Here is a 26,583-nt window from a genome sequence, read left to right as displayed (position 1 = left end):
GTAAATCAGCCCCATAGAGACAATTATCAGGAAATTATCAGTATTGTCTATTTACGTAGCCATGACAAGTAGCAGCACCGTGTGTCTTTACCCTTCACGTGAATAGATGGTACAAATGGTTTCATAGGCTTCCCCTGTCTCAACTACCTTGGTGGCAAATAAGATTTTAAAGGAGTCATAAACATTTATTCAACAGGAGTGTTTCTCTGCTTACTGTTTTTCAGAAAAATGGCGGCTGCAGTGCATTTGCTGTATGTAACCACACTGGCCCAGCAGAAAGGACTTGTGAATGTAAATCCGATTACATTGGAGATGGTATTGACTGCAAAGGCACAATCTATCAGGTTGGAATTCATGCTATTAGTTAATGGTATTGTGACACTCACACTATTATGCTTTTGTGAAACACAACAACCCACGGTGCAACAAACAGGTACAAACCAGTATGTTTTTTGCACTTTGCACCTTGCTTTGTGCTAAGCCCACAGACACACATCTTTGCACCCCAGATAGGGTTGTCACCTTTTGTGAAAAAAAAAATGGCCTTCCTATGTTTTTAAACTTTTCCTTGTTAATAACATCAGAATCAGAGATTGTTTTTACCAGCCAGGTGGCAACAATAACTCCAGAATTGAGCCCAAGGACCTGCAACTGATGACTAATGCGCTTTTTGCAGAATATCCCCATGTACTTTACACTAAAATAACTTTACTAGACGCAGGTATATATTTCACAGGTTGTTTGTGGCTTAAGTATATGAATATGGTTTATATTACTTATTTAATTAAAAAAGAAAATTTCTAGATTTGAAATGTATGAATTTTTTTTTCAGGAACTTCCAAAAAACAGAGATACCTCCACTTTTTACAACCAGTTACAGGTACAGTAAATCCAAAAATACCTTAAATCTAAAAGTGTATTGTAGATGGATAATTTCAGTAAAGGTGGAGACCCCATGTTGGTCCTGCATTGGGTGTGGCACAGAAAAGCGAGTAACCTGCAGGTTGTTGTATGGGTTTGGGTCTGGGTCACGGGTCTAGATATCAGAGAATTTTTTCCCCTTAATCCATTTTGAAAAAGGAACTAAAACGTTCTGAAAGCTTGCTATGGTTATCTTAGTTAGCCAATAAAGGTATCACCTTTATACCACTTTTGTTAATTTTTATTTCAAAAGGGTTACTCTATAAAGATTTTGACTGGCTAGCACGGTACATCACCTTTTCCTCCATTTTTTCCCGTTTTTTTTAACCCCTGACTTCTGTTCATGTGACTTTCAGTTTGCAGCAACAGTACTGCTTTCATAGTGTCCACCAGGTAGCGGGTTGGGTTGCAGATAAGGCACCTGTGGGTCAGGTAGTGGGTCCAAGTAGGTAAAAATGTATGTTGTGGTCCCAGTTGTGGGTTTCAGGAATTGGACCCATGCAGGACTAGTTCAGACACCTCCACTGTAAATGGACATACTGTATAGGGATTTTTTTTTTTGACCAAAGAGTGAAAAATAGAGCTTGCTACATATGCTGCATATTTAGCAACAGATGTGAATTGATAAATATTCACATAAATATTTCCCTAAAAAGATAGCAAAGCTACCTGTGATGAACTGTTAATAAGTTCACAAGTGTACCCCCTAGTGTCAAGAACAAGTATAGAAATACTTTGGCAATACATATAGAAATTTTAAAAAATCTTTGCTGTTTTACTTCCTGCTGGCTGCTTTCCCAGGTTTGAAACCCCTGAGAGCCAGTGGCATTTAGCACTTTTCAGTTTAGGATGCCAGATAATGCTCATCTGGTAGTCGGGCAGCCAGCAGTTAGGCAGACATGAAAAATAACATGTTAATATAATTTTGTGGAGCAGCACTACAACAACTAGGGCTTGAAACACTGGGATTGGGTGTGCAAAAAATATTTGTATATTTGTATTTGTATATATCTCAGATAACAAAGAGGCCTCTGATGCCTCACCATATTCCTAAGTAAGTGAAGCTGGTTACTCTGCAATCACACTTGTAATTAGATTTCTGAGTTGAAGTTGTAAACATCTCCACTTAGTTACCAAAAATCCTTTTATTTCAACTACCAAGAAGGAAAATAACATTAGACCAAATAGGTCCCTAGGGTATGACATTTACACTTACAGTAAACAGCCTTGGAAGCTGTAGATTTCGCAGTTATATATTCATAAATAAAAAAGATTTTACTAAGATTCCCTGGGTAACAAAGGGCAGAAAAAGTTTGTACCATGTTTTTATTCTGATTTTTCTCTTCACTCTGTAGTTGAATCAGATCAACGACCTCTCGGGACCAGGCCCCTTTACTGTGTTTGTACCCAGTACCAGTGCATTTAATGATGAGTCTATGGTAAGTCTAAAGTTATCTGCAGCAGTCATATCTATATTTAAAGGTAAAGTGTAATTACTTTAGCCAACCATCCTAGCAAACTCCTGCCACCCAACCATTATGTTCCTCTAACCAGACTCTCCTAGTAAGCTCCAGTCACCTCACCCTGCCTGTGTTTTCAGAAATGTTTATTTATTTTTGTTTTGTATCTTTATTTTCAGATCAAAGAATGGACTGCTAAGGGGGTAATGGAACAGGTGCTGTTATATCACATTGTAAGTTGTGCCCAGCTCACTAAAGATGATCTTACATCAATAGCAACGGTCACTTCTCTTCAAGGAGATTCTCTTACTTTTACATACTCACAGGTATGAATGAACTTCTGCAATACCTTGTAAGTTACATTGTAAGTTTCAGATCTTTTTGACAGTTTGCAAACTGAAATTAAAAGGGGACGCCACACTAAAACTTTTTTTAAAACTAAACATACTTTCAAGCAACTTTGCAATATACATCAATAAAAATATGCAGCCTTTTCAAATGATGCAGAAAGAGAACTGTTTTCAGCATATAAAAATTGTATCTATTCATACATTTTAATGGAACTAATTATAGGGGTTTTAGGGTCATTATGTGTTTCTGTGTGGGGCTCTTTAACACATTTTGCCCAATTTAGTTTGGAGGGAGATTTGAGAACACCTCTTTGTTGCCATAGTTAGTCTAGAAGCTAAATTGTTTACCATGTTATAAGCTAAGGGGGCCCTGGGCACATATATGACGTCAAAATTGGAGCTTTAAAGTATGTTGTATTTTAAAATGTTATAGAATGCCCTATTCCTAGCAACTTTGCAGTTGGTCTTCCTTATTTATTTTTTTAAAGTTTTTGAATTATTTACCTTCCTCTACCTCTTTGCCTTGCAGGATTCTGTGCTGTTAAATGGTAATGCCAAGATCATTTCCTCAGATACAATAATGACAAATGGCATTGTGCACATCATTGACAAAGTTCTTGTTCCAAAGAACATGCAAAATTTCAATAAAGAAGCATCTAAAATAGTACTAGTAAGTCAACATACTTATTACTCTTATGACTTATTACTTTCTGTTACTTATTCAGTGGCTATGCCGTCACCACTGTCACTCGCTCAGGACTGCACCCTAGACACATGCCTACACTGTTTACCCCTAATTCTGGCACTAACAGGAATATTTCCCAGTGGTAAATAAGACGGTAATGCCTGCTGTGGAGATCTGCAGAAATCAATAAAAGCATGTGTTTAAGGTGTATATTCTTTTTAATTTCAAATTAAATTTGATTAAAACTACAACATTACTAATATCAGCAAACCCCACCCCCTCAAATGTACAGTACATTGTGACTTAGCCATATCATTTTGAAAGCCATGTGATCCAGCTGAATACAGTTTCAGTGCTTCTCTGATATTCTTTCATATTTCTCTAGGACAGTCTGACAAAGGTTGCAGAAACACATGGGTACAGTGCATTCAGCAAATTGTTACAGGTAAATTAAATGTTAAGGAATCTGAAACAATGCAGTTTTGTTGATAGTCAAAAAAATAAGCTGTTCACGTCCTTTCTTTTTGCATCAATGTAACTGTCGTCTTGTTTTTAATTGTTTCTTTTTAGGATACTGACATTTTAACACTCATCAATGACCCCATTCACCAGCCAGTCACCATTTTTTTGCCAACTGACAATGCACTGAAAAGCCTGCCAAAAGAACAGAATGATTTCCTTTATGATAGCCAAAACAAAGAAAAGCTTTTGCAGATTATTAAGTATCACGTCATCAGGGATGCAAAGGTGGGATTTAAAGCCATCAGTAAATGTACCTTTTACAGGTCTGGGATCTATTATCTGGAATGTTTGGGACCTGGGGTTTTGCATAATGTGGAGCTGCATGCCTTACAGCTACTAAAAAATATTAAAGTATTTATAAAGCCCTAAATGATTGTTTTATCATTAACAGGGATTTATTCTACCTTGGTTAAAGGGATTCTGTCATGATTTGTACATTGCAAATAATTCACTCTACCATTTAAAATGTTATTCTTGAACCAATAAATGTATTTTTTAAGTTATAATATTGGTTTGTAGGCAGCCATCTCAGTGCATTGTGCCTGATCCTGTGTTTTAAGAAGGAGCCAGCACTTTACATTGCGACTACCTTCAGATAAGCTATTGTTTTTCCTACGCAATGTAACTGGAGGAGTCATGGCCGGACTTTGGTGTTTTATACATTTACTACTAGGTGCTGCATGGGAGCATTTATAGCAATGCAGGTGTCAAGGAGCTGCTACCTTGCTCCCTTCCCATGGTTCTGCTCATCGGCTGGTGGGAGGCGGGGATGATATCACTCCAACTTGCAGCACAGCAGTAAAGAGTCACTGAAGTTTATCAGAACACAGAAGTCACATGGCTGCAGGCACCTGGGAAACTAAGAATATGTCTAGTCCCACATGAAATTTCAAAACTAAATATAAAAAAGTCTGTTTGCTCTTTAAAAAAATGGATTGCAAACATGTTTTTTCTGTGAGAGAAGTCCCTTTTCAAGTCAATAAATTAGCTTATTGGATAATGGATAATGGATCCCATACCATAAGCAAAAGGACTTATGGGTTATAAAACAAAAGGAAATATGCTAAAATGTATACACAGGACTTTTATATTCCATTTCTACATAACATGTTTTGTTGTAATTTTCATTTTTCTGTTAGATTTATACAACTGATCTGGTACGAAAGGGATCGATAAAAACCCTTCAAGGCACAGACCTTAGTGTAAAATGTGCAGACAAGGAGTCTTATGTAAGTAATAAACAATGAACCATTGTCTGTATAAATAATAACCGCTGGTAGTGTAAGACTGAGAACGTATACTTTACCTCACATTTTACCAGATGTTTCATTTTCTTGGAAAGTTAGGGGCAGGGGCAGGGGCAATTTAATAGTGAGTGCAAGTAGACAGAAACAAAAGGTCCTTTGCACTCACCCATTACCAATATATATAGAACATAAAGACATTTTGTGCATTAAGCTACCGAGAAATGCCCTCGCCTTTAAGCAAAACAGGCATTGTTTGTTCACATATTGCAATATACTTCAAGCTGGCCAACTACATCAAAGTCATCCCTAGTCTGGCCAGTCCTACACTCACTTTTATCTGATTCATTAAGAGTTCTACTGCTTCTTATACATTTAACACAGGGACTGAGTTTTACCTGCAACTTACTTGCTTTCAAGGTCAAAACCCCCAAATGGTTGCCCCTTTATTGGCCTATTGGGATCACCTGACTGTAACTGGGATGGGTGAGAGGTAGAACATGGAGCTGGCCACTGCTCCTGTATAAACTTTAGTCATAAAGGGGAAGTTGTGCTTACCACTAAATCTCACTTATTTGCCTTCACACTCTATATGAGTAAATGTCACCTGCTAATTAGTAATTATTGGTTGTTTGACCTGGAGCAAAGTTTCCACCTGTTATTACATTTGCCTCTAACACATATAATTTAGATAAAAGGAATTATATCACTTTTACATGAAAACAAAAAAATGCTTGATATAAAATCTATAACATGTTGCATTCAAAGTTCAGGTGTATTTTGTGCTTATGTCTGAAAACAGCATACATTGCTGTAACGTAGAGATTTACACTGTCAGCACTTAACCAGATGAAGGTCGCAGATTTTATTACATGATTCAAATCAGATTTATGGTCACGTCTTTGTTTCAAGCCTAGCTAGATTCAGTTTGGTCGGTTTTACTGCTGAAATCTATTCAAGTGCTGCTATGTGTTCTACAGGGAGATGTGTTGCTGGATGACCGTCAATGCAAGCTTGTTCAGCGGCAGCTTATGTTTAATGGAGGAATTGCTTATGGCATTGACTGTTTACTCACTCCTTCAAGTGTTGGTGGGAGGTGTGACAATATGGTTACCTTTGAACTTATGGTAAGTTTACATCATTTCTATTAAATTATTAAAAGATTTATGCAATGCACAGCAGTATAAGTGTCATGGTATTGATACTGCTCACAAAGGCAATGATATGACTGTATCAGATAGTATCAATGAGCAAATTGAGAGAAACTCTTATATTTCATTGCCAGCAAAATATGAGAAAATGCTTGACATCTGTGTTCTGTTTTGCTTCTGCAGGCATCTTTTAGAAACACAGGTTTTAACAATAGTTCTTCATCTTTTTTTTATCCAGACCTTGCATGCATGCTCCCAGCCAGTTCTAGCCATGCCTATTAACATCTAATCTTCCCCAAGCCATTCCCATTTTGCAGTGTCTTTTGTGTGCCCATTGGCCAGAACTGTCCCAGCAAATTTAGGACTGGTAATAAGTATAAGCTTGTTATAAGCATTATTATAAATCTTTTAATAATAACGTGCTGTCACTTATTCCCCTGCTGCGCCTCTGATGCACGGTACTCGCCTCCAATTGGTGACGTTTTTACTTATTGGTACCGGTGGTTGACGTGGGTCAATACCATGGCAACGGCGGTACTTTTTGGCCCCAAATGATGACTTTTCTACTTACTGGTACCGGTGGTTACCGTGGGCTCCTGGCTTAATTAACTCTGTTTGATAGTAAGGATCGGGTAGATTTTTCTTTTACTTTTGGGTTTTTGTTTTTTCTGCTGATTTTGTTCCACTCTGGCTCATTTCCTGACATGATACGATTTTTGCTACATTTATGTGTTATACTTATGTTTCACTTCAGCAATAAGTGTCTGGAGGATTTGTTACACTCTCTTTTCATGTTTGATCTACCATTTTATTATGCTTTTCCTTTTGTACACAAGTAGTTTCCATGGTTACGGACACTAGATTTTGGCGCCTTTTTTTTGTAGTGGGCTATTTAAGGGGCGTGTTTGTGCACAGTCTTTTAGTTTGTCCCTGAAGAAGAACACATTTTGGGGCACATTTACTAATCCACGAATCCGAATCACGAATGGGAAAAAATCGTATTGAAAATGAAAATTTCGTAAGATCGCTAATATCACGAAAATGCTTACGAAAAAATTGTATTAGTCACGATAATATCGTATTGGCGATCCGAAAGTCACTAAATTTTCGTACCGAACAATTGTAAACAGCGGTAAAACCTTTCCGATTTTTTCGTGCAAACGTCCGAAAAAGTCATGCGCCGTATGAAAAAGTTGTGCGGACGCCCAAAAAAATCGGCGAAAATATGCTCGGAGCATTCGCATGAGCGCTCGTGCGTTCGTGCTTTTGTAAATGTGCCCCTTATTGTTCGAAACGTTGGATTAATAAAGATTTTTTGTTCTTTTTTAAAGTCCCTGTGTGTGCGGCACTCTGTTTTTCATTTACATAAACTACTGGCCAGCACCTGGGGCAGTTGATTGTTTGTAGGAATTGCTCCTTTTGTTTCTTTTGTATGAGAATTAAATATATGTATGCAGTGATGGTGCTGTCACCCGTACAATCATAATAATAATGTCTGATAGATATATATATATATATAATGCATTAATAGTGTGTTAAAACAATGACAGAAATATGTAAAAAGTGTTGCTAATTCTCTCTTTATTAAATTTATACAGGGGTCCTGTGGCAGGTGTTCAAATGTACCAAAATGTCCGTCGGGAAGCAAGCCAAAGGTTCTTATGCATTTATATTCAGTAATCACACAGGAGCCTATTCTTTCAAATCTTCCATAAAAATATATTTTATATAACGCAAAGAGTAGATGTCCTCTTGGATTATTATGGGCCATCTATTTATAAGCGGGCCATAAACCTGTGTAGGAAACAATATCTTCCATTAAGACTTAATGGGAACATATGGAATATGCTTAATAACTTTAGTACTTGGATCACTCAAAAATCTTAAATATTGTTGCAAAAGTACTTGGAGACTTTCCCCCACTGGGATTTAAAGGGGATATTAAACCTCAAAATGGGTGTCCAAAGTGGGCAATTCATAATTAAATTATAGATACCCTTTCTAATATGTTGGAGTCCAGCAGCATTTGGGTTAAACAAACTCTCAATTTGCTCTTACAGTTACAAAGGGATACAAAACTTGCATAGCTTCACACAAATTATGTTGGACTAAACCCAGCATTCTGCAACACCTCTGTTGACATTTGGCTGTTCTTAGATATGATATTGCTAAAGACATTACACTATGTTTTCTAGCTTGGGCCACCTAAACAGCACTATAATGGCTCCTCTGAAGTTTAATTACAGTGTAATATAGTCAAGCAAAAATGGAAATGTAGTTACAATGTATTACATAACAGTGAGATGACAAACATAGTGAAGATGATTCTAATTTGAGAATTTTCTTGTGTCTATAATAAAGTTTCAGAACTTTAGGTATCCTAAAAATTATCTGTTCTAGTTCCAAACAGCTTAACAGCATCTTTGCTCTTACTGTGTAATTTAGGCAAGCAATGTAATATTTACTAAAATATAGGCACCTGGTGCCAGAAGGGATTCATGTCACTGGAGATTCTTGTACTTAAAGGAGACACACAGGATAAATGAAACTTGTAGTAATAATATATGGTGCTGGTGCTACTTTGGGATAAACATTAATACTATGCCCCCTTACTCGAACTCCCTTTAAATCCTCTCTGGTCTCTGTTCATGTTTCAAATAAGGGGTAGACATATCCTAAAGGTCCCTGCCAGAAGCACATTAGATGGGGGATAGTGAAGCCCTGCACTGTCACAGCCCTGCATTCACACAAGCAAAGACAGGATTCACTTTCCAATTAGGTCAGAAAAGGAGGCAGCAGGAAGTGAAACAAATGGGTTGGGACTATTAGGGTTTTGGGGGAATTTCTCAATAAATCAGTCTGAAACACTAGTTTTTTAGTACATTCCTTCTATATTTAGATGATTTTAATTCACTGGCACATTCCTGTTTTTTGCACAGTATGTCTCCTTTAATTTTAATGAAGAGAACAGAGAACAGTTTTTGCCATGGGGTTTAGTGTCTGTATCTTAGAACAGATAGGGAAATATGGGAATTAAGAGTATATGTGGGTATAGAAAAAAGTTATGGGGAGGACAAAAAAAAACTTTTTTGTTTTTCCACTAGTGCATGTATAATATTAACTGGCTTTGGTTACCATGCAGCCCGACAAGGTGAAATGTACATATAATTTGTCCTCAAGAAGAACGTTAGATGGATGCCGCTATGACTGCTCTATGGTTGTCTGGATGACTAAGTGCTGCAGTGGTTTCTTTGGCCGAGATTGCCAAGGTTTGTGTCTCACCACTATTTTTGGGGGGTGGTGCACAATTTTTGTGACTATATACTGAATCCTATTGTACAATAGAGATATTCTTAGCAATAACTCATGCATGTCCCCTGGTGCTAGCCAAAGGCAAACCCTGGTTTCATTGCTCCTATCTAAATCCATAGCAGTCTACCAAAGCCACATCTTCCATACTGGTGTTGTATATAAATGTGTCTATTATTATTATTATTATTGTTAATAACAGGTATTACAAAATTATGTAAAGTTCATCTAAAACCCAGTTCAAATACACAGCCATAAGTTTAAGATCCGTCTGATTCAGTAGAATGTTCTCTGGCACTTCCACAAATGCTATTGGCACAACTCCTCAGCAGCTGTTTGTGAATAACTGCTTGTGTCAATATACAGGGTGATTTGGTTGGCAGTCATACACATACACTTATTACATGCGCCAGTGCAGCCTGTACAGAACATTAGAGGGCAGACACAGTGAATGGACTATTGCAATGATGCCATCCCACACACTGCAACTTTTGAAGATAATTTCTAATGTATATGGGGCTATTGAACATCAGTCTTATAACAGTTGTTTATGAATTTTAGTTCTAGGCTTTAGTTGCCCTTTAAATTGGTAACCAGTATTTTATTTAGATTTTTTTTTCCTCCCCATGTTATGCCCTTCAGGATAACCTGTGTATCCATTAAATTCCTGTTCATTGTTAGGCTGCCCTGGTGGACCTGAAACTCCCTGCAATAACCATGGATTATGTGATGATGGGCACTCGGGAACTGGAGAATGCAGATGCAATCCTGGATTTAATGGGACTGCTTGTGAACTGTGCTTGCCTGGAAGATACGGCCCCGATTGCAAGCGTAAGCTTTTGCTTCATTTGCCATTTTTTAGATTTGTGTTTCCTAGTAAAAATGTATTGGTTAAATGAAATTACAAACAGTATTTTTATCTATACAGTCAAAACAGAGTAACAGAATCAGTCCCAAGTGCCAGTTTGTAGGGGAAATTAACAGCTGGATCCATCTGCATTATAAGTGCCCTTAGGCCCCATACATGCTCCAGACTGTTATGCAGATCAGTCAGATGCAACTACGGTCAGAACTGCTTTGTACATGCTTTACATGGATTATCAGTTGGTTCTTTCAGACTTTAGTGCTCTAATAGACTTGAGACTTTCATACAACTTAACCCAATCATCTTGGTGAGAATTTGTCAGGCCTTTCCACACAATGGGGCAAATTTCTAATATTTTTTTTTTTTTTATTTCTATGGGATTCTTTTATTTTTAGTGGCAAGAATTTTCCCCACTTTTTTTGTTTTTCGCTTTAATTCTTTGCTAAAACATCTAAGGGCTGACATCTCAGTACAGTGAGCAAAATACAATTTTGAGCGCAATCAGCATGTTTTCCCACAATGCCAGCATCATTGTAGATTTAAACAGGCATTACTCTTGATGCAATTGCGCTGCTCATACCACATATATGTTCGACTCGCCAAAATGGACACAACTGTGTTGCAAACTGGGTGCAGTTGTGCCAAAAAAAGTCTGCCTGGTGCCATTTCTGGTGTTTACTGGTGTCAAGTGTGTTATGCTTCCAATTATTTAGGTTGCAAGTGTGCTGCACCTATTAACCCAGGGCACTGAGGAAACCCTGGAGCTACTGCCTGGTCAAGAGGTGGGCATAATGCCAGAGTTCCTCTGCATCAATAGGCACAGCAGTGCTCAATTTGAAAAGGAAGGACTGAGCACCGAAAAATGCAACTATAGGAAAGTGTGCAGAGCACATTTTGTCGCAAATACCTTTAATGAAAGTGGTCTTACGTGCAGCCGACTGCAGGGAAAAGCAAAAGTTGCCCACTGTGTTTGCAGTCGTAAATGAGCCCTATAGTCTTTTGGCCAGCAGCTTGATGCTACTGAAAGTAAAGGCAAGGAAGTTTCCCTCCCTCTGTGTAACCACAGCAGAATGTTCTGACTGACATCAGAGTGACAGTGCAGCATCATCTATTGGAGCTACCTGCTGCCAGTATTGCCATAAGGGGTACTTCTACTGGTGCCCCAAGCGCAATACCAATCCAAAGAGCTTACCTGTAAATAGAAACAAATAAGAAAAATGCATACCATATGTCCCTTGCATGTTTAGTTTATGCTGGCACCCTACATTCTCTCTGTGTACTGTGGGACTTAGGCTTTCTTTGCCTGAGACTTAAACGCTCCTTGAATACTGGCAGCCCAATCTACCCCATAGTTAAAATGGTCCTGTCTTGCATAACAATTACATGACAGGAATAATCCATATGTGGGTGGATGTGCTGTTGCATAGTACATGTAAGTATAATTAACGGCAACCATTCTGTGTGTTTTGCAGCCTGTGATTGCACTGAGCATGGACAATGTGACGGTGGCTCCAGCGGATCTGGAAAATGCTCCTGTGATAGCGGATGGACAGGGAAACGCTGTGAAACAAAATTAGGTCTTTCTGTTTTTTTTAATCTATGAAATTATTTTGTTTTTATCAATAGCTATGAAGTACCTGATACCGTAGTAGCAACATTACAGATATTCTGCAGTATTGATGTACTGCCTATGTTATTCCTTTGCTAGCCTGATTCCCCCTTTATCATAACAGAGAGCAAAACACTATTGCCATTATAAGTGTTTAGACAAGTGTAATAAAGAAAAATTGTTACAGGCCCCAACCAGATTGCTAAAAGATATCTCGAAATGGGATTAGGATCTAGAGACATCAGAATTCAGAAGGGGGCTAATAGGATAATTTTTTTTATATATCTTTCATGCACTGGTTTTGTGACTTTGTCCTTAGTGATTCCAATATTGACCTCAGTAATAGTGAAGTGAAAATTGCTAAAAACAAAAAACAGTAAACATAATCTATGAATGCCAAACTGTGAGCAAATGTACAATTTACATAGGCCCATAGTAATCCATTCAGTGCTAGTAACATTTCCAAATCCCACTGTATTTGGATTTATATTACTGCAGAGCACTTCATAGATATAGGAATGAGTAACTGAGCCATTCTAAACAACATGTTCCCTTTCTCTTTACAACTCAAAGTGACAGTTTCACAAGCTCACTGGCATTTTTTCATTCTTGCAAGGCACATTAGAAAATACCAAAACAGTTTTAAATGAACACATGGAATTAGGCCCACTCTACATAACATGAAATTTTTTGTTAAAGATTATGTTAGGCATAGGTCAAGTGTTAACAAAATACAGAATAATATGTTCTCCTTATCTATACCATTTGATCCCAAAAAGAGAGACATTCACTTCCCTACAATGAAAATTGTGCAGAAGTTGTTACTGAAATCTAAAAATCCCTGCGTTCAGACTGGTTTGCTAACTGTTGCTAATGTTCTTTGGTTTAACTTTGATTCCCTTTTCCTGCAGTCTTGCCTCCAGTCTGCACTCCGGCTTGTTCCAGTAATGCTGTGTGCAAGGAAAAAAATATGTGTCAGTGTAAAAAGTTCTATGAAGGGGACGGAAGGACATGTAATGGTAAAGAATTTAATATAAAGGGCATTAATATTTACTTACAGGACTACTTTTTATTTAGGGCTCTGTTCAGAAGGACCTTTAACAAGCCTGCTTTTGGACACTCATTGAACTTAATCGGTAGCTAACTTCACTTCCTGAATTAAAAAAGGTTGCTCTGTAAATGTGTGAGTTGTGATAAGTTGAAAAATAGAGCTTTGGGCTGGGAGTTTTAGGAGCTGCAAGAGCAACTGAGCTGTACTGAATTGTATAGAGCTGGGGATCCAGAACATCTGTTAATGGAAAGGTTCACGGCTTAGATGCCCTTTAATTAAAAAAATCTAAAGTAATCTAATATGCTCAATATGCCCCCCGTAGCTTCTCAACTCAACTTGTGTTTGCTTACTTTGCTTTTGTTCAGTGGTAAATTTGTGCAAGCAGAACAATGGTGGTTGTGACAGCAATGCGAAATGTTCCCAAAGTGGTGTGAAAGTCACGTGCAGTTGTCTGAAGGGATACAAGGGAGATGGAAACGTTTGTGCAGCAATTGACCCCTGTGCCGATGGATTCAACGGAGGCTGCGATGAGCATGCCATCTGTACAATGACTGGACCAGTAAGTGCAATATTTCTCTATACGTGTATTGGATTGGTTATCCAGAAACCTGTTATCCAAAAAGCTCTGAATTATGGGAAGCCCATCTTCTATAGAATCCATTTAAACCAAATTATTTCCTTTCCTCTGTAATAATAAAGCAGTAGAAGTTGAACTGAAGAAGCTGCTCGGATGATTACCAAACAAGTCCAGTTGCTTTAAATTTATTTATACTAGATAATAAAACAGTAGCTTGTACTTGATCCCAACTAAAATATAATTCATTCTTATTGGAGGGAAAATATTTCTATTAGGTTTATTTTAATGTTTAAATTATATTTTTAGTAGACTTAAGGTATGGAGATCCAAATTATGGAAAGACCCCTTATGAGGAAAATCCCAGGTCCCGAGCATTCAACAGATATTTCCAGTCAAGCAAATGCCAACAGCTATTAGGTCATTTTATGATGGGATAAAAGCTTCATAGACACGTACCTTAATCCCACACCCCATTCCTTCTCTGTCTTTTTACCTGCTCTGCCTAGGACAAACGCAAGTGTGAGTGTAAGGATCAATATATTGGCGATGGGTTGAGTTGTGAAGTGAAAAAGCTTCCAATTAATCGCTGCCTGCAAGACAACGGGCAATGCCATGCTGATGCATTATGTAATGATCTACACTTCCAAGGTGAGTGGAATATGGTTGCTTTCTTGGAGACTGATTCTGTGTGTGTGCATGACTGAGGAAGACAGAAGGATTAGTAGGATTAGTTGGCAGAGAATAGCAGGAAAGAATATCAGATAGCTAGGTTCTTGAAAAACAATGAATTACAATTACAACAGCTACAAATTTCCCCGAGTAACCTATGACAATATGCAAAAAAAAAAAGCATTTTGGGGCAGTTTTGCTTGCACTTAAAGACAACTCAAAGGGGTAATTCACAAAGGTGTCTCTTAAATGTCTCTTAAATTGGTACATGAAATTTCTAACATTTTTGCCACACCTACTACCAATTTAACCAAAATGTCAATAGAAGGGGGAGTGGGTACCTCTGCATCTTGGATACAACATTGTTTAAGTATTTGTCATAGCCACAACCCATTAATTCAGGGGTCCCGAACCACCGGGCCGCGGACCAGTGCGGGGCTGTGGGCAGTTTTACAATGGGCCACCTCTGATCCCTGCTTACAAAGTGGTGGTTGGAAGATGTGCTGTGTATGACATGATGATACACCAATGCATATGACTCGCTGACATGCATAACACCATGTCAGTGAGTCATACATGTCATACAGTGATTGCTTTGTATGCTTATTACCACCCCCCACCCCCCACCCCCCTGTAATTGAAATGCGTGCCCTGCAAATTGGGGCAATTTCTGACTGTTGTCAAAACAATCCACAACCACAAGGAGCTGGAATAATATACACAACTAGATAAGCACTAAAACCAAAAGATTTGTGTTTCTTATGTAAATACATATAAGGGCAAGGTTTGTTATACATTTAATTTTGTACTTTTTGTAGTTTGGTATTTGGATACTGTTTGAGAAAATGTAACACCATATGGCTGTCAGATAAAATAATATATTGAGAACTCTTATATAAAAATATATGTAATATCAATTCACACAGTGATGTTCTCCTCACAGAGGCTGAGGTGATTATTGGACTAATTGAGGTCCAATTAGTAACATTTCCTCTCCCACAGATTCCACCGTCGGTGTGTTTCATTTGCGTTCCTCCAAAGGGGTGTACAAATACAACTACAGCGAAGCCATGAAAGCTTGTAATGATGAGACTGCAACAATAGCAACCTACAATCAGCTGTCATACGCACAACAGGTAATGTTCTTCATTATTCTCCTACTCCCTTTGGAGGGAAGCAAGTTAGGTCTTTCATAATGTGAGGGGGGTATAAGGACTTTCTCATATTTTCCTGTTGTTCTCACTATCTGCTATCTTTGTTTGCCATATATTCCATGATTTTAGGCGGGATTCCATCTCTGTGCAGCTGGTTGGCTGGATGGCGTTAGAGTCGCATATCCTACCACTTATTCCAACCAGAACTGTGGATCAGGATTTGTTGGAATAGTAGACTATGGACCCCGTGTCAACCTAAGTGAGACCTGGGATGTTTTCTGCTACAGAGTTAAAGGTATTATTTGAAGTTAGCATAAACAACATTAAACATGTTTATTACTGGGTTATTTACTTTTCCTATGTAATAATAAGAAAAGACCTTGCAACTGATATAAACTAGTTCAGCACTAATCCAAATTTTTTAGTTGGTTATTATGTGTTATGTGTGCTATTATAATTTGTTATTATAATGTGCCTTAAAGTCCCCATACACGGGCCGATTCTAGCTGCCGATATTGGTCCCTTAGACCGATTCGGCAGCTAATCGGCCCGTGTATGGGCACTACTGACGGGCCTGCCCGACCGATATCTGGCCTGAAATCGGGCAGATCTCGTTTGGGCAAGTTAAAAAATCTAGTTGGATCGGGGATTGCATCGACTCGTTGATGCGGTCCCGGACCGACTTTGCCTAGACCCGCCTATACCCCAGGGCCAAACGATCGAATTAAGTAGACTTTAGCCATGGTCCTACAAATTGTGCAAAGAACCCTTATTAAAAAAAAAAAAAAAAAAGGTCCCAAGCCTTCTGAATAATATGATTGCAAGAGTGATAGGTGCTTGCAAAGTGCATGACAGAGGTATCAGTAGAGAAGAGACATTTGCACAAAAGCAGAAGGCAGCTGGGGCACCTTTGGATTATCATATTCTGGATGTTATATTCCATCTCTGCCTTTCTAACACTTTATTGTGCTAATAAACAATTTATTTTTATAGATGTGTCATGTATTTGCAAACCTGGCTATGTGGGAGATGGCTACACTTGTAATGGAAACCTGCTGCAAGTCTTGACATCTTTTCCTTCCTTTTCAAATTTCCTTACGGTAAGATTGGACCATGTCTACAGTTTATAGGGTGCCGAAATCTGGTTGGCTAGCCATGTTATGGAACAATACCTTCAATTACATATAGAATAAATATAAATATTCTGTATAACTACATGTGATAGGGAAAAATGTTTCCCGTATAGGAAATAATGCACACCCAGATGTCAAATATAAGGATAGATAGTTACTTGAAAATACTAATTTCCATGCCAACTGAGAGTTCACTGTCAGGCAATTGCCATTCAGATAAGTGTGATGCAAGGATACAATGCTGTTTGTGCCAAAGGGATTTTGTCACATGCAAACATGTTTTTTCACAAAACACATCAGTTAATAGTGATCCTCCAGAAGAATCCTCAATTAAAAATCCATTTTACAAAAGAGCACACAGATTGTTTGACATGAGGCTAGGCATGTTTATAGTCTCCCAGGTGCCCTAAGCCATGTGACTTGTGCTCTGATACACTTCATTCACTCTGTACTCTGCAAGTTGAAGTGATGTCACCCCTTCCCCTCCCCCTGCAGCTGATCAGTAGAACAATGGGCAAGTAACAAGTTGACACCTGCATTGCCACAATTGCTCACATATAAGAATAGCACTCAATAATAAAACACCCAAGTCTGGCCATGACTCCTCCAGTTACATTGAGTAGGAGAAATAATAGCTTATCTAAAAACAGTTCCATTGTGAAGTGCTGGCTCTTTCTGAAAGCTCAGACTCGGGCACAATGCACTGAGGTGGCTGTCTACACACCAGTATTACAGCTAAAAAATACATTTATTTGGTAGAATGAATTATTTGCAATGTACACAGTGTAATTCAGTAATAAATAATAATAAAAAGTAAGGAGAAGTGAGGAAGTTGTGCAGACTTGTGCCCGTGCCCTGAAGGTTTTTGCTGAGAGAAGGAAGTTTGACGTAGAAGATCATGTGTACAGAATAGAAGGACCAAGGACTCACTAAGGACTCAGATCATCATTACTATGAGTATTGGTGTATATACATAGACCTTTCTATTAAAGCTTACTTAGTTTTTACCTTTCCTTCTCTATTAACCAACAGATTATTAAAGAATCTTGCCAAACTGGAACATATATATATATATGAACAAATAGGTATTCAACCGCACAGCCCTTAGATCAGGCTTGATGCATCAATCCTCGCAAGGCACACCGCTGAGCCATTCAATACAATCCAAATATAGAGGAGAGCACCATAAAGCAGAATTCTGCTAAAATGCTATTTATTTCAGACCAAAAAACACAACCGTGTTGTGTTTTTTGGTCTGAAATAAATAGCATTTTAGCAGAATTCTGCTTTATGGTGCTCTCCTCTATATTTGGAATATATATATATATATATGTAAATCAGTAAATATTGCCCTTTTACATTTTTCACCTTGAGCCACGATTTATTGATGGGCTGTGTGCTCCCTCAGAGATCACATGACCAGAAATAATGCAGCTCTAACTGTAACATGAAGTAGTGTGGGAGTAAAAGAGAGAAGTTTGTCTATTAATTGGCTGATGTGGCCTAGCATGTATGTGTGCCTTGGCTTGTTAATGTACACAGTAAATCATATGATCCCAGAGGGCGGCCCATAGTACTTAAAATGGCAATTTTCTATTTAGAATTACCCAACCGCACATACTACTAAAAAAGTATATTTTATGAAAATGGTTTATTTAGATGAATCAGGGTTTTACATATGAGCTGTTTCATGCAATATATTTTTATAGAGACTTACATTGTTTGATGGTATAAGTTTCCTTTAAATAAGCATCATCTTTTAATATTTCTATAGTCAGATATTTAGCTGCTCCTTGAACAAATGACAAATTGGAACAAATGTTAAAAATGCAGAGCAAACAAAACACCACAACCGTTAAAAGATACGATTTTATAAAAGATATCTATTTCTTTTTTCTTTTTGCAGGAAATTTTGGTGTACTCTAACACTTCAGTGAAAGGGAAAGAATTTTTCAACTACCTCACTAACTTATCAGTGCAAGCGACTCTGTTTGCCCCAAGCAATGATGGACTTAATGAAAATCAGGTTTGCGCCCTATTTAACTGTGACTGAGCAATGGAGTATTGCATGTTGCACTTTGTTTTCTTTATTCTTTGTATGTTCTAAATTGAATATTAAAAATAGAACCATCAGTATCAGTAAATTACATCTTCCATTGTCATATGAAGACTGAATGAGGGGCTGGGAGACATGATTAGGTTAATCAATCTGGAAGACCTCATTTTGGAAAACCCCGGCCAGTACCATATATTGCTTAAAGGTCACACATAAACCTTCCATAATACTGTTCCTCAACAATGTACTCTGTCATTCTATGTAACAGAGTACAGGAATTGAATAACTATATCATAAAATATAGAGCTAAATTACCATGGGTACAGACAAAAGTGCTAAAGTGCTAAAGGAGTTTTAAAATTAAAAATCCACTACGCAGGACAAAGCAAACACATTCAAAAGTGAGCCCTTTTCTGCTTTTAGACAGTGCTAAGTACAGAACTCCCTTCTGCCTGGTGTCCTGCCTTTATATCCTGAATTGCATGTAAGGTAGAGTCATGCCAGGGGATGCCCATATGCTGCACATATAGTAAGCACTGGCATACATTTTGGGTTGTGCCTATAGGCAGCAGGTGCAAATGCCATGGGTGCTTTACAATGATGCTTTACACTTTTTTTTTTACTTTCCTCCTTGACCCTTATTTGTGTGTTAAATTGTACTGCTAATGTTTGTGTATTTCCCTAGGGGGCACATTTACTAATCCACGAATCCGAATGGGAAAAATTCGGATTGGAAACGAACATTTTGCGACTTTTTCGTATTTTTTGCGATTTTTTCGTCGCCGTTACGACTTTTTCGTAAATTGTCGCAACTTTTTCATAGCCGTTACGACTTGCGCGAATTGTCGTGACTTTTTCGTAGCCGTTACGATTTGCTTGTATATTGTCGTGACTTTTTCGTATTGAGCGCTCGTAAACGGCGGGCAAACCTTTCAGACTTTGCATGATTTTGGAAGCCTCCCATAGGACTCAATGGCACTCTGCAGCTCCAACCTGACCCAAGAAAAGTCACGATACTGAAGCTTGAATGAATCCGAAACTTTCGTACTCTGCGTGACGGCTACGAAAAAGTTGCGACAATTCGCGCAAGTCGGAACGCTACAAAAAAGTCACGACAATTTGCGAAAAAGTCATAATGGCTACGAAAAAGTTGCGACAATTTACGAAAAAATCGCAAAATACCAATCATTACGAAAAAAACGCTTTTCGGAGGTTCGTGGATTAGTAAATGTGCCCCTAGGTCTGTGTGGGTTAACACACCAATCCGGTAGCCATGAACAGTTTCTTTATTCTAGTCACTAACATTTAGGATGGACCCTAGTTTTTCTCAAAGAATTTCTGCAGATTCCACAGATGTTAGTGGTTGAAGTAAAAAATCTGTTTTTGACGAATGTACTGGGGCAGAAATGGCCTGGGTGGAAAGTTGGGAAACTGACACAGACAAGTCTGTAGCTTTAGATTCATTATCTAATTTTGCTTTCCTTTCTCTTAAAGACCCTGTCTGGACGCGATATAGAATATCATCTGGCAAATGTCAGCATGTTCTTCTTTGAGGACCTGAGCAATGGAACAACTCTTCAAACCAGAATAGGCCACAAGTTATTAATTTCTTTTGACAATGACCCAGCCAGCAAAATAACCACTGATTCCATGGTAATTTGTTGTTGTTGCTAAATGTAGATAACATCAAACCTATGTGTTTAACAATTATCATCTATCCATATACCTATTACCAGGGTGTAGAAACTGTGTGAGATGAATCCATGGACATCTGAAAACCCTAAGGCTCCTTCCACAAGGGGCGGATTTGAATTTAACTTCACTTAAAAAAGCTTATTGATGTACATGCACCTAAAACCATTGCATCGGCCCAGGTGCAAGCACACTAAGCGCATTTCGGCATGTTACTGCATACTTGAGCAGTTTTGTGCCGAAATCCAATCAGAGTGCACCCTGCCCTAAAATATGCCCTGTGTAGCAGGAGCCTAAAGAAAGTGATAGGCACTGAGGTTCCTTGTTGTTAAACTTCAGGAAATCTTCGGTTTGGTGTTGTGGCATATGTGTTCAGTGCCAAGTCTCCCACTGAGTACCCCAACACCCCTATTTTTATGACCCGCTCGCTATCCCAGTAATCCATTTTTGAATTAGGGGATTAGAGTAGCTACAATTATTTGTAATATATACATATTTAAAGATACAGTTAAAATTAAACAACCTAAACTGTAGGTATCTAATCACTGTTTTTTATAATCTTGCTAAACCTAGAAAGAAATATAAATAGATTAATTTACCATAAACTAATGTATATAAATCCTTTTTTGTGTTGTTTCTTAGACTCCAACAAGATATGTGGATGGAAAACCTATTTTGCAGTGGGACATTATCGCTTCCAATGGAATCATTCACACAATTGCTGAACCTCTAACTGCGCCTCCAGAGCCATTAGTAAGTACATCGTCAAAATAAAGAGAAATTAGCTATTTAAAGGAACGGGTCCATGTAAGGTTTGGTGTCTTTGGAAAAGGCATGGCCATGAGGAGATATTATAAAGGTATGGAAAGTTACAGCTGAATATAAGGAAAAGGTGAGCGAATGATAATTAATGAGAAAAAAGGGTTTAAAGATCAAATTAAATTTCTTCTCTGTTAGGGCAGGAGAGGTTTGGTTGGCAAAATACAGCGTCTAAAGGTATATTAGACATAGCATATAACCATACATTAATATTTTTTCTCCAAGGAGCAGTTTTTAAGCAGAATAACTATTCCTTAAAATATGAAAATTAGTGTTACCTTCTGGTATAGGCTTTATTAAAAGATAATACAGGATAAAATGAATATAAACAAAATATAATTCTAAGGAACTTTCTAGAAAATTATTGAAACATAGTTTGTGGTGAGACCAAAATGGCCCAGGCTTAAGGTATAGAAATTGAGGGTAGACATGCTACATCTGCATGGGAAACTGAGTGGGAGATACAGAATCTCCTGCCTGGCCAGTCTCTGCAGAGCAGATCAGTAAGAGCTGTTTGGCTGCATGGCGGGAGGGGGTTAATGTGTAACGGTGAAAGGTGGTATGCGGGAGAGCACCCCAGGCTATGCGCCTTATGTTATCAATGGTTATTTGTAAATTACTTGCAATTGTTAGCAGTATTTGGTGTTAGCAGTATCTGTATCTGCTGGTTCTGGCTTGAAACACTAGTAGAAATGTACTTTCCTCCAGCTAAGAATGTAGTTCCCACAATGCCTTCTGTGGTTCCTCACAGGTCTGTTAATGAGCTGGTTTCTTCTTCATAGTTTCACGAGTCAGACCCAGTAGTGCAGAGGCTAGAGAGAACAGACAAATATTGTTTTCAATGGTGATCACCTTATACTGTAAATAACTTTATAACCACTGAACATTTGTATTGTCTTATATAATTATGTAGGAAGATTAGGGGTGGAGTTGCTCTTTAGAAGAATTGTACCCCACAAGCCATGGTCTCAAGCCCTAGCGCAGTTTTTGAGGCAGTGAACTTCCTCATGCCAGCCAGCTGCCAATGGCACTGTCCTGTACTGAATATTGGGTTGTAGGAGCTGGGGCAAGAGCTAGATACATGATTCAGGCTTGCTTTAATATATAATTACTGCATGGAGTTAAATAAATCTGACTACTTAGGCAAATAATTTACAGGAATACAGCCGTAAAGGGCTATAGTTTGCCCCAGTAAAGTTACCTGTAACAGTAAATCAAACATTTCTTTCAACATTGTAACTTTTTAATAAAGAAATGGAAGCTAACTGCTGGTTGTTAAGGATTACTGGACTGCAGTCTCCCCATATTACTACTTGACTAGTTTTATATCTTGTGTAGAGAGAAAATATTGTTTCTATGTTGTTGACTGGATGCTGAATGAGAATTGGCAGTGCCCTTCTTAGTAATATGAGAACAGCCTTTAATCTTTGCCTTTTGTGCAGGCTCTGCATGCTGGCCATGGAGCAGGAATATTCTTTGGCATTGTTCTGATCGTCGGGCTCCTGGCACTCGCAGTATACTATTATAAGAAGTTCAACAGAAAAGATTTCCAATTCCAGTTTCAGCAGTTTAATGAGGTAAACGAAAAGCCATCGCTTGGCAGTATATTGGCTGCACTTTGAGCAGATCAGATAAAGTTTACAAGGGAAATTCTAGGGAGGATGGGTGACATAAGTCTGGAGCCCTTCAGAAGTTTAACTGCTACTGGCAGAATCACTAAACAATCATCCACACCCTCTCAGTAGGATGGTGCCAGGTATTCATGCTAGCAACACTGTGACTAGATTCATTAACTCCTACAGACCAGGCAGAGATATATTAAAGGCTGAATTAATATGCAGGGTGATGCCTGAAAGGTCCATAACCCACTATGGGTTTGAGATCATCTTAAGGGCTATTCATTTTTATACTGGGGCAGAGATCTATGATATGCAGGCACCTTGTGCTTTACCCAGGTAGGCCTACCCTCAGTCATTGAACATGATTGGCTGATGGGCTGTACATTTAGCTTAGTTTAGCCCCACTGGAGTAGCTCAGATGTTAACCAGTCATCCCTGAAGGTGTCCATGCCTGGGGAAAGCCCTTAAGCAGACTCAGCTTGTGAGCAGTTCTTGGAAAGGAAGAAACCTAGAGGGGTTGTGCAAGGGCTCCCAGAAAGACCAGACCAAGGACAGGTCTAATTCTTGCTAAAAAAAAAAAAAAAAAACATCCTTAGAAGCCATTTGTAGTTTTTTTAATTTAATTTCTGCTTCTTACATTTTAGAGCAGTGCAGGCAACATATAGCACCACCTATAGGTTAGAAGACCTGGTTGCATTGTGGCAGAAGCCTGGTTAAATTAGGCCATTTTAGCCCACTGCCCACTGAAGTCACCCGGTTGTGAATCTACAACCTCAAGTTTCATTTTAATGTGAGAAAGCAAACTTACTTGTAGGACAGTAATGTTTGGAATGTTAATAATGTTTTAAAAACCTAAGATGTAAAATAAACAGAATTTCACTGAATAAAAATCCTCATGCAAGAGGCAGAAAACAGAACTGATGCATGTAGTGTGCTTATTCTCAATATATGAACTAAGCTCTGCAGGCAAGTTATAGTAACAACTCCTCTTGTCTTCATTTTATCAGTATGATGAAAAACCAATTGTTTCGGAGCTTGACAGGCCCTCAAATATTGCTAATCCGATGTATGAAAGTTCCACTGCCACCTCGCTGCCAGAGACCAGCACAGAGCCGAGCTTTCATCCCTTTTCTGTAAGTTGACTGAGCAGTAAGCTGAAGCTGGATTTGTTTCTAGATGGGGGTTGTTTACTTTGGTTGAAATGTTTGTATAAATTGTTCTGCACTTGGTACCCATAATTGGATTAGCATTAGGATTGCAGTGCAACTGTGAGTAATGCTTGGATGGATGTTCTATTTAAAGTTTCAACTATTAAATTTCCTGCTTACAGGCTTCACGGCAAATGCGTCGCTGCCAACAAGTCACAATGCTATCACAGCTCGCTGTTGATAGCATGTACGATGTGTACTGTACAGCAGAAGAGAAATGTTATAAGTGCATAATTTATGTTTGCATGTCAAGTTTATCACTGAGTCACTTTAGCTGTACAGAAGAACTTTACATCAGGGTTGGGAAAATAACTGCACCCCAGCTCAGGCTATATCTCAGCTCTTGTGAAAGGGGTGGCTCATCTTCAGGTTAACCTCTTATTTATTATAGAATGGCCTGTTCTTAGCAACTTTATAATTGGTCTTTATTTTTTTACTTTTTATAGTTTTCTAATTTGCCTCCTTTTTCTGTTACTTTTGTGCTTTCAAATGGGGGTCATTGTTACTTTTCACTACTTATCTTTCTTTTCAGGCCCTCTCTCACTCATCTGCATGCTTCTCATTCAAATTACTGTAACTTCCAGTTAGGTAGTTATTTGCTGGAAGCTCTTACATTTTCTAACTGATCCCCATGTTCCTCTATGAGGGGCTGCCATATTTGTGCAGCAGGAGCCTGTTAGTTGACAGTTGGCAAAACAGTCAGGTTTAGGAACTTCAAGTAACAAAATTAGCCCTATCAGTAAAAAAACAATCAACATGACCTATAGGTGACTTATGTCCATTAAAAGTAGTTTTTTTTTTATTGCCAGTATCACTTTAAATTCAGGTTCGTTTGAATGAGTGCCAAAATAGTTAAGCCCCCATGTTATAAACAATCTCATAAAGAAGATGATATAAATGGGTCAGTTTATTGCAGTCATAAACAATAAAATGGATTGGTAATTTATGATGCATGGCAACGCTAGTAAGGCTAAGGAGAACAATGCCCAATTCTAGTAACTCGGTTCTTAAAAGTATTGAACATGGGCACCCTTATAATAATTTAATAAAAGCACTTCTGTGCCAACAATCAGATTTTGGAGCTTGCCTGGTGTCTTGTATGTAAAGACTTGTTTTAACCTGGCCTTGATAACCTGCTTGTTATTTAGCAGATTTCATGAATCAATGATAATTAATTACACTTTATAAAACTGTGCCTGTTTAATGTGTACATTTACACTATTTTGTTTTCCTAAAAGGACTCCGATGAACAACAGCTTGTGAGCTTTGGCAGCCGTTCCAAATGACATTAACTGTACAATATCTAAACACAACGCGAGAAGCGTGTCAGATGCCCAGCAGAAGAATCTGATGCTTCCTTTCCCATAAATGGTGCCAACTACCCAACATCTGTTGACTCACTTGAATGATAAATAGATCCACAACAAACACTGACTGTGGAAAATAGTTGTTTTCTTTCTGTCTTTTTTTTAGGATTCACATCTTACAGCAACAGCAGCAAATAAAGTCTAACTTGCTCAGCTCAGATTAAAGGATCACTAATGGGACAGCGGAATGTACCGTGATCTCTAAAATAAGAGCTCTAATTTCAGGATAGCTTAGTAATAGGGCATGATATACAAGGCAATGGGAAGAGACTTTGTGCACATGCTCTATACAGCTACTCACCACCATCAAATATATTCCTTCCTATGAAATTTGACACCATACACTTTTGTTTAATAATAAGGAGTACTCATACAAGGTTTCTTTACTGTGAAAAGAAAATGTAAATAGTTTTACTGCTTTCTAACTGAGCAGCAATGTAAATTTCCTTCATGTTATTTTGTATACTTTGTTCATGCATTGGTTTCATGTTAACACTTATTCAGTTTCTCAACAGGGTTTATAAAAGTTTAGAACTGACCTGTCACAACATTTTGCATGTGGTTTTCTGTAAATCTGGATTCCTTTCTGTTAATTCCGTAGTTAAAAATAAAGATATTTGTATATAAAACTATTAGTGGTGTGTGTGTTCCTAGACATAGAATACAAATATGTTGCTATTTGCTTTATAAAGAGTAAGTAAAAAAAGTTCCTATTTGGCTGAGGACACTTACCTTGCAAATGTATATCTTTATACTGTATAGCTCCTCCCTACATTTACACTGTCAATCACAACAGAGGTACAACACCCTTTCAAAACAGGAAAACCAAGAAAACTTAGCCTTTAGTAGCAGCAGTGATTTCTCTGCACAGGAAACATCAAAATATTTCAGTGCAAATAATTGCTCTGAACCTCTTGCTGATTTTGTCAGGGCTCACCTACCATTTCAGTCTCACCACTGCAGAAGAGCAAAGAAAGGGCTAGCTGCATCAGACTTTTATATATAGAATCCATGATTATCTGTGAGGAAATACAGTACTGTGATAGCTAAAATCTCATCCATAAATCACAAGGGGTTTTCAAAAGGTAAGGAAAGAAAATAATCACATCCATCCAATTTACT

General features: G+C 38.1%; 1 protein-coding gene across 2 annotated transcripts in view; it reads left to right on the top strand.

Moving 5' to 3' along the window:
* The window catches only part of stab2 (stabilin 2), a 188,513-nt gene extending 162,420 nt beyond the window's left edge, over positions 1 to 26,093 (top strand). For both annotated transcript variants that reach the window (XM_031898868.1, XM_012959864.3), the window contains 25 exons: positions 225 to 344; positions 833 to 880; positions 2,277 to 2,360; positions 2,561 to 2,707; positions 3,261 to 3,401; positions 3,802 to 3,861; positions 3,987 to 4,163; positions 5,078 to 5,167; positions 6,163 to 6,309; positions 7,932 to 7,988; positions 9,476 to 9,602; positions 10,324 to 10,473; positions 11,980 to 12,084; positions 13,028 to 13,135; positions 13,533 to 13,726; positions 14,251 to 14,392; positions 15,416 to 15,549; positions 15,697 to 15,862; positions 16,561 to 16,667; positions 18,607 to 18,726; positions 20,251 to 20,409; positions 21,091 to 21,201; positions 22,710 to 22,844; positions 23,894 to 24,019; positions 25,333 to 26,093. In XM_031898868.1, coding sequence (XP_031754728.1) covers positions 225 to 344; positions 833 to 880; positions 2,277 to 2,360; positions 2,561 to 2,707; positions 3,261 to 3,401; positions 3,802 to 3,861; positions 3,987 to 4,163; positions 5,078 to 5,167; positions 6,163 to 6,309; positions 7,932 to 7,988; positions 9,476 to 9,602; positions 10,324 to 10,473; positions 11,980 to 12,084; positions 13,028 to 13,135; positions 13,533 to 13,726; positions 14,251 to 14,392; positions 15,416 to 15,549; positions 15,697 to 15,862; positions 16,561 to 16,667; positions 18,607 to 18,726; positions 20,251 to 20,409; positions 21,091 to 21,201; positions 22,710 to 22,844; positions 23,894 to 24,019; positions 25,333 to 25,380 — 3,003 coding nt within the window. In that variant the 3' untranslated portion in view covers positions 25,381 to 26,093. The remainder of the gene's footprint in view (positions 1 to 224; positions 345 to 832; positions 881 to 2,276; positions 2,361 to 2,560; positions 2,708 to 3,260; positions 3,402 to 3,801; positions 3,862 to 3,986; positions 4,164 to 5,077; positions 5,168 to 6,162; positions 6,310 to 7,931; positions 7,989 to 9,475; positions 9,603 to 10,323; positions 10,474 to 11,979; positions 12,085 to 13,027; positions 13,136 to 13,532; positions 13,727 to 14,250; positions 14,393 to 15,415; positions 15,550 to 15,696; positions 15,863 to 16,560; positions 16,668 to 18,606; positions 18,727 to 20,250; positions 20,410 to 21,090; positions 21,202 to 22,709; positions 22,845 to 23,893; positions 24,020 to 25,332) is intronic.
* The last annotated feature ends 490 nt before the right edge of the window (positions 26,094 to 26,583 follow it).

This window comes from Xenopus tropicalis, chromosome 3 (genome assembly GCF_000004195.4).
Source record: "Xenopus tropicalis strain Nigerian chromosome 3, UCB_Xtro_10.0, whole genome shotgun sequence".
Classification (NCBI taxonomy): domain Eukaryota; kingdom Metazoa; phylum Chordata; class Amphibia; order Anura; family Pipidae; genus Xenopus; species Xenopus tropicalis.
Note: the sequence above shows the minus strand (reverse complement) of the source record. Positions and strands in the feature narration are given on the sequence as shown.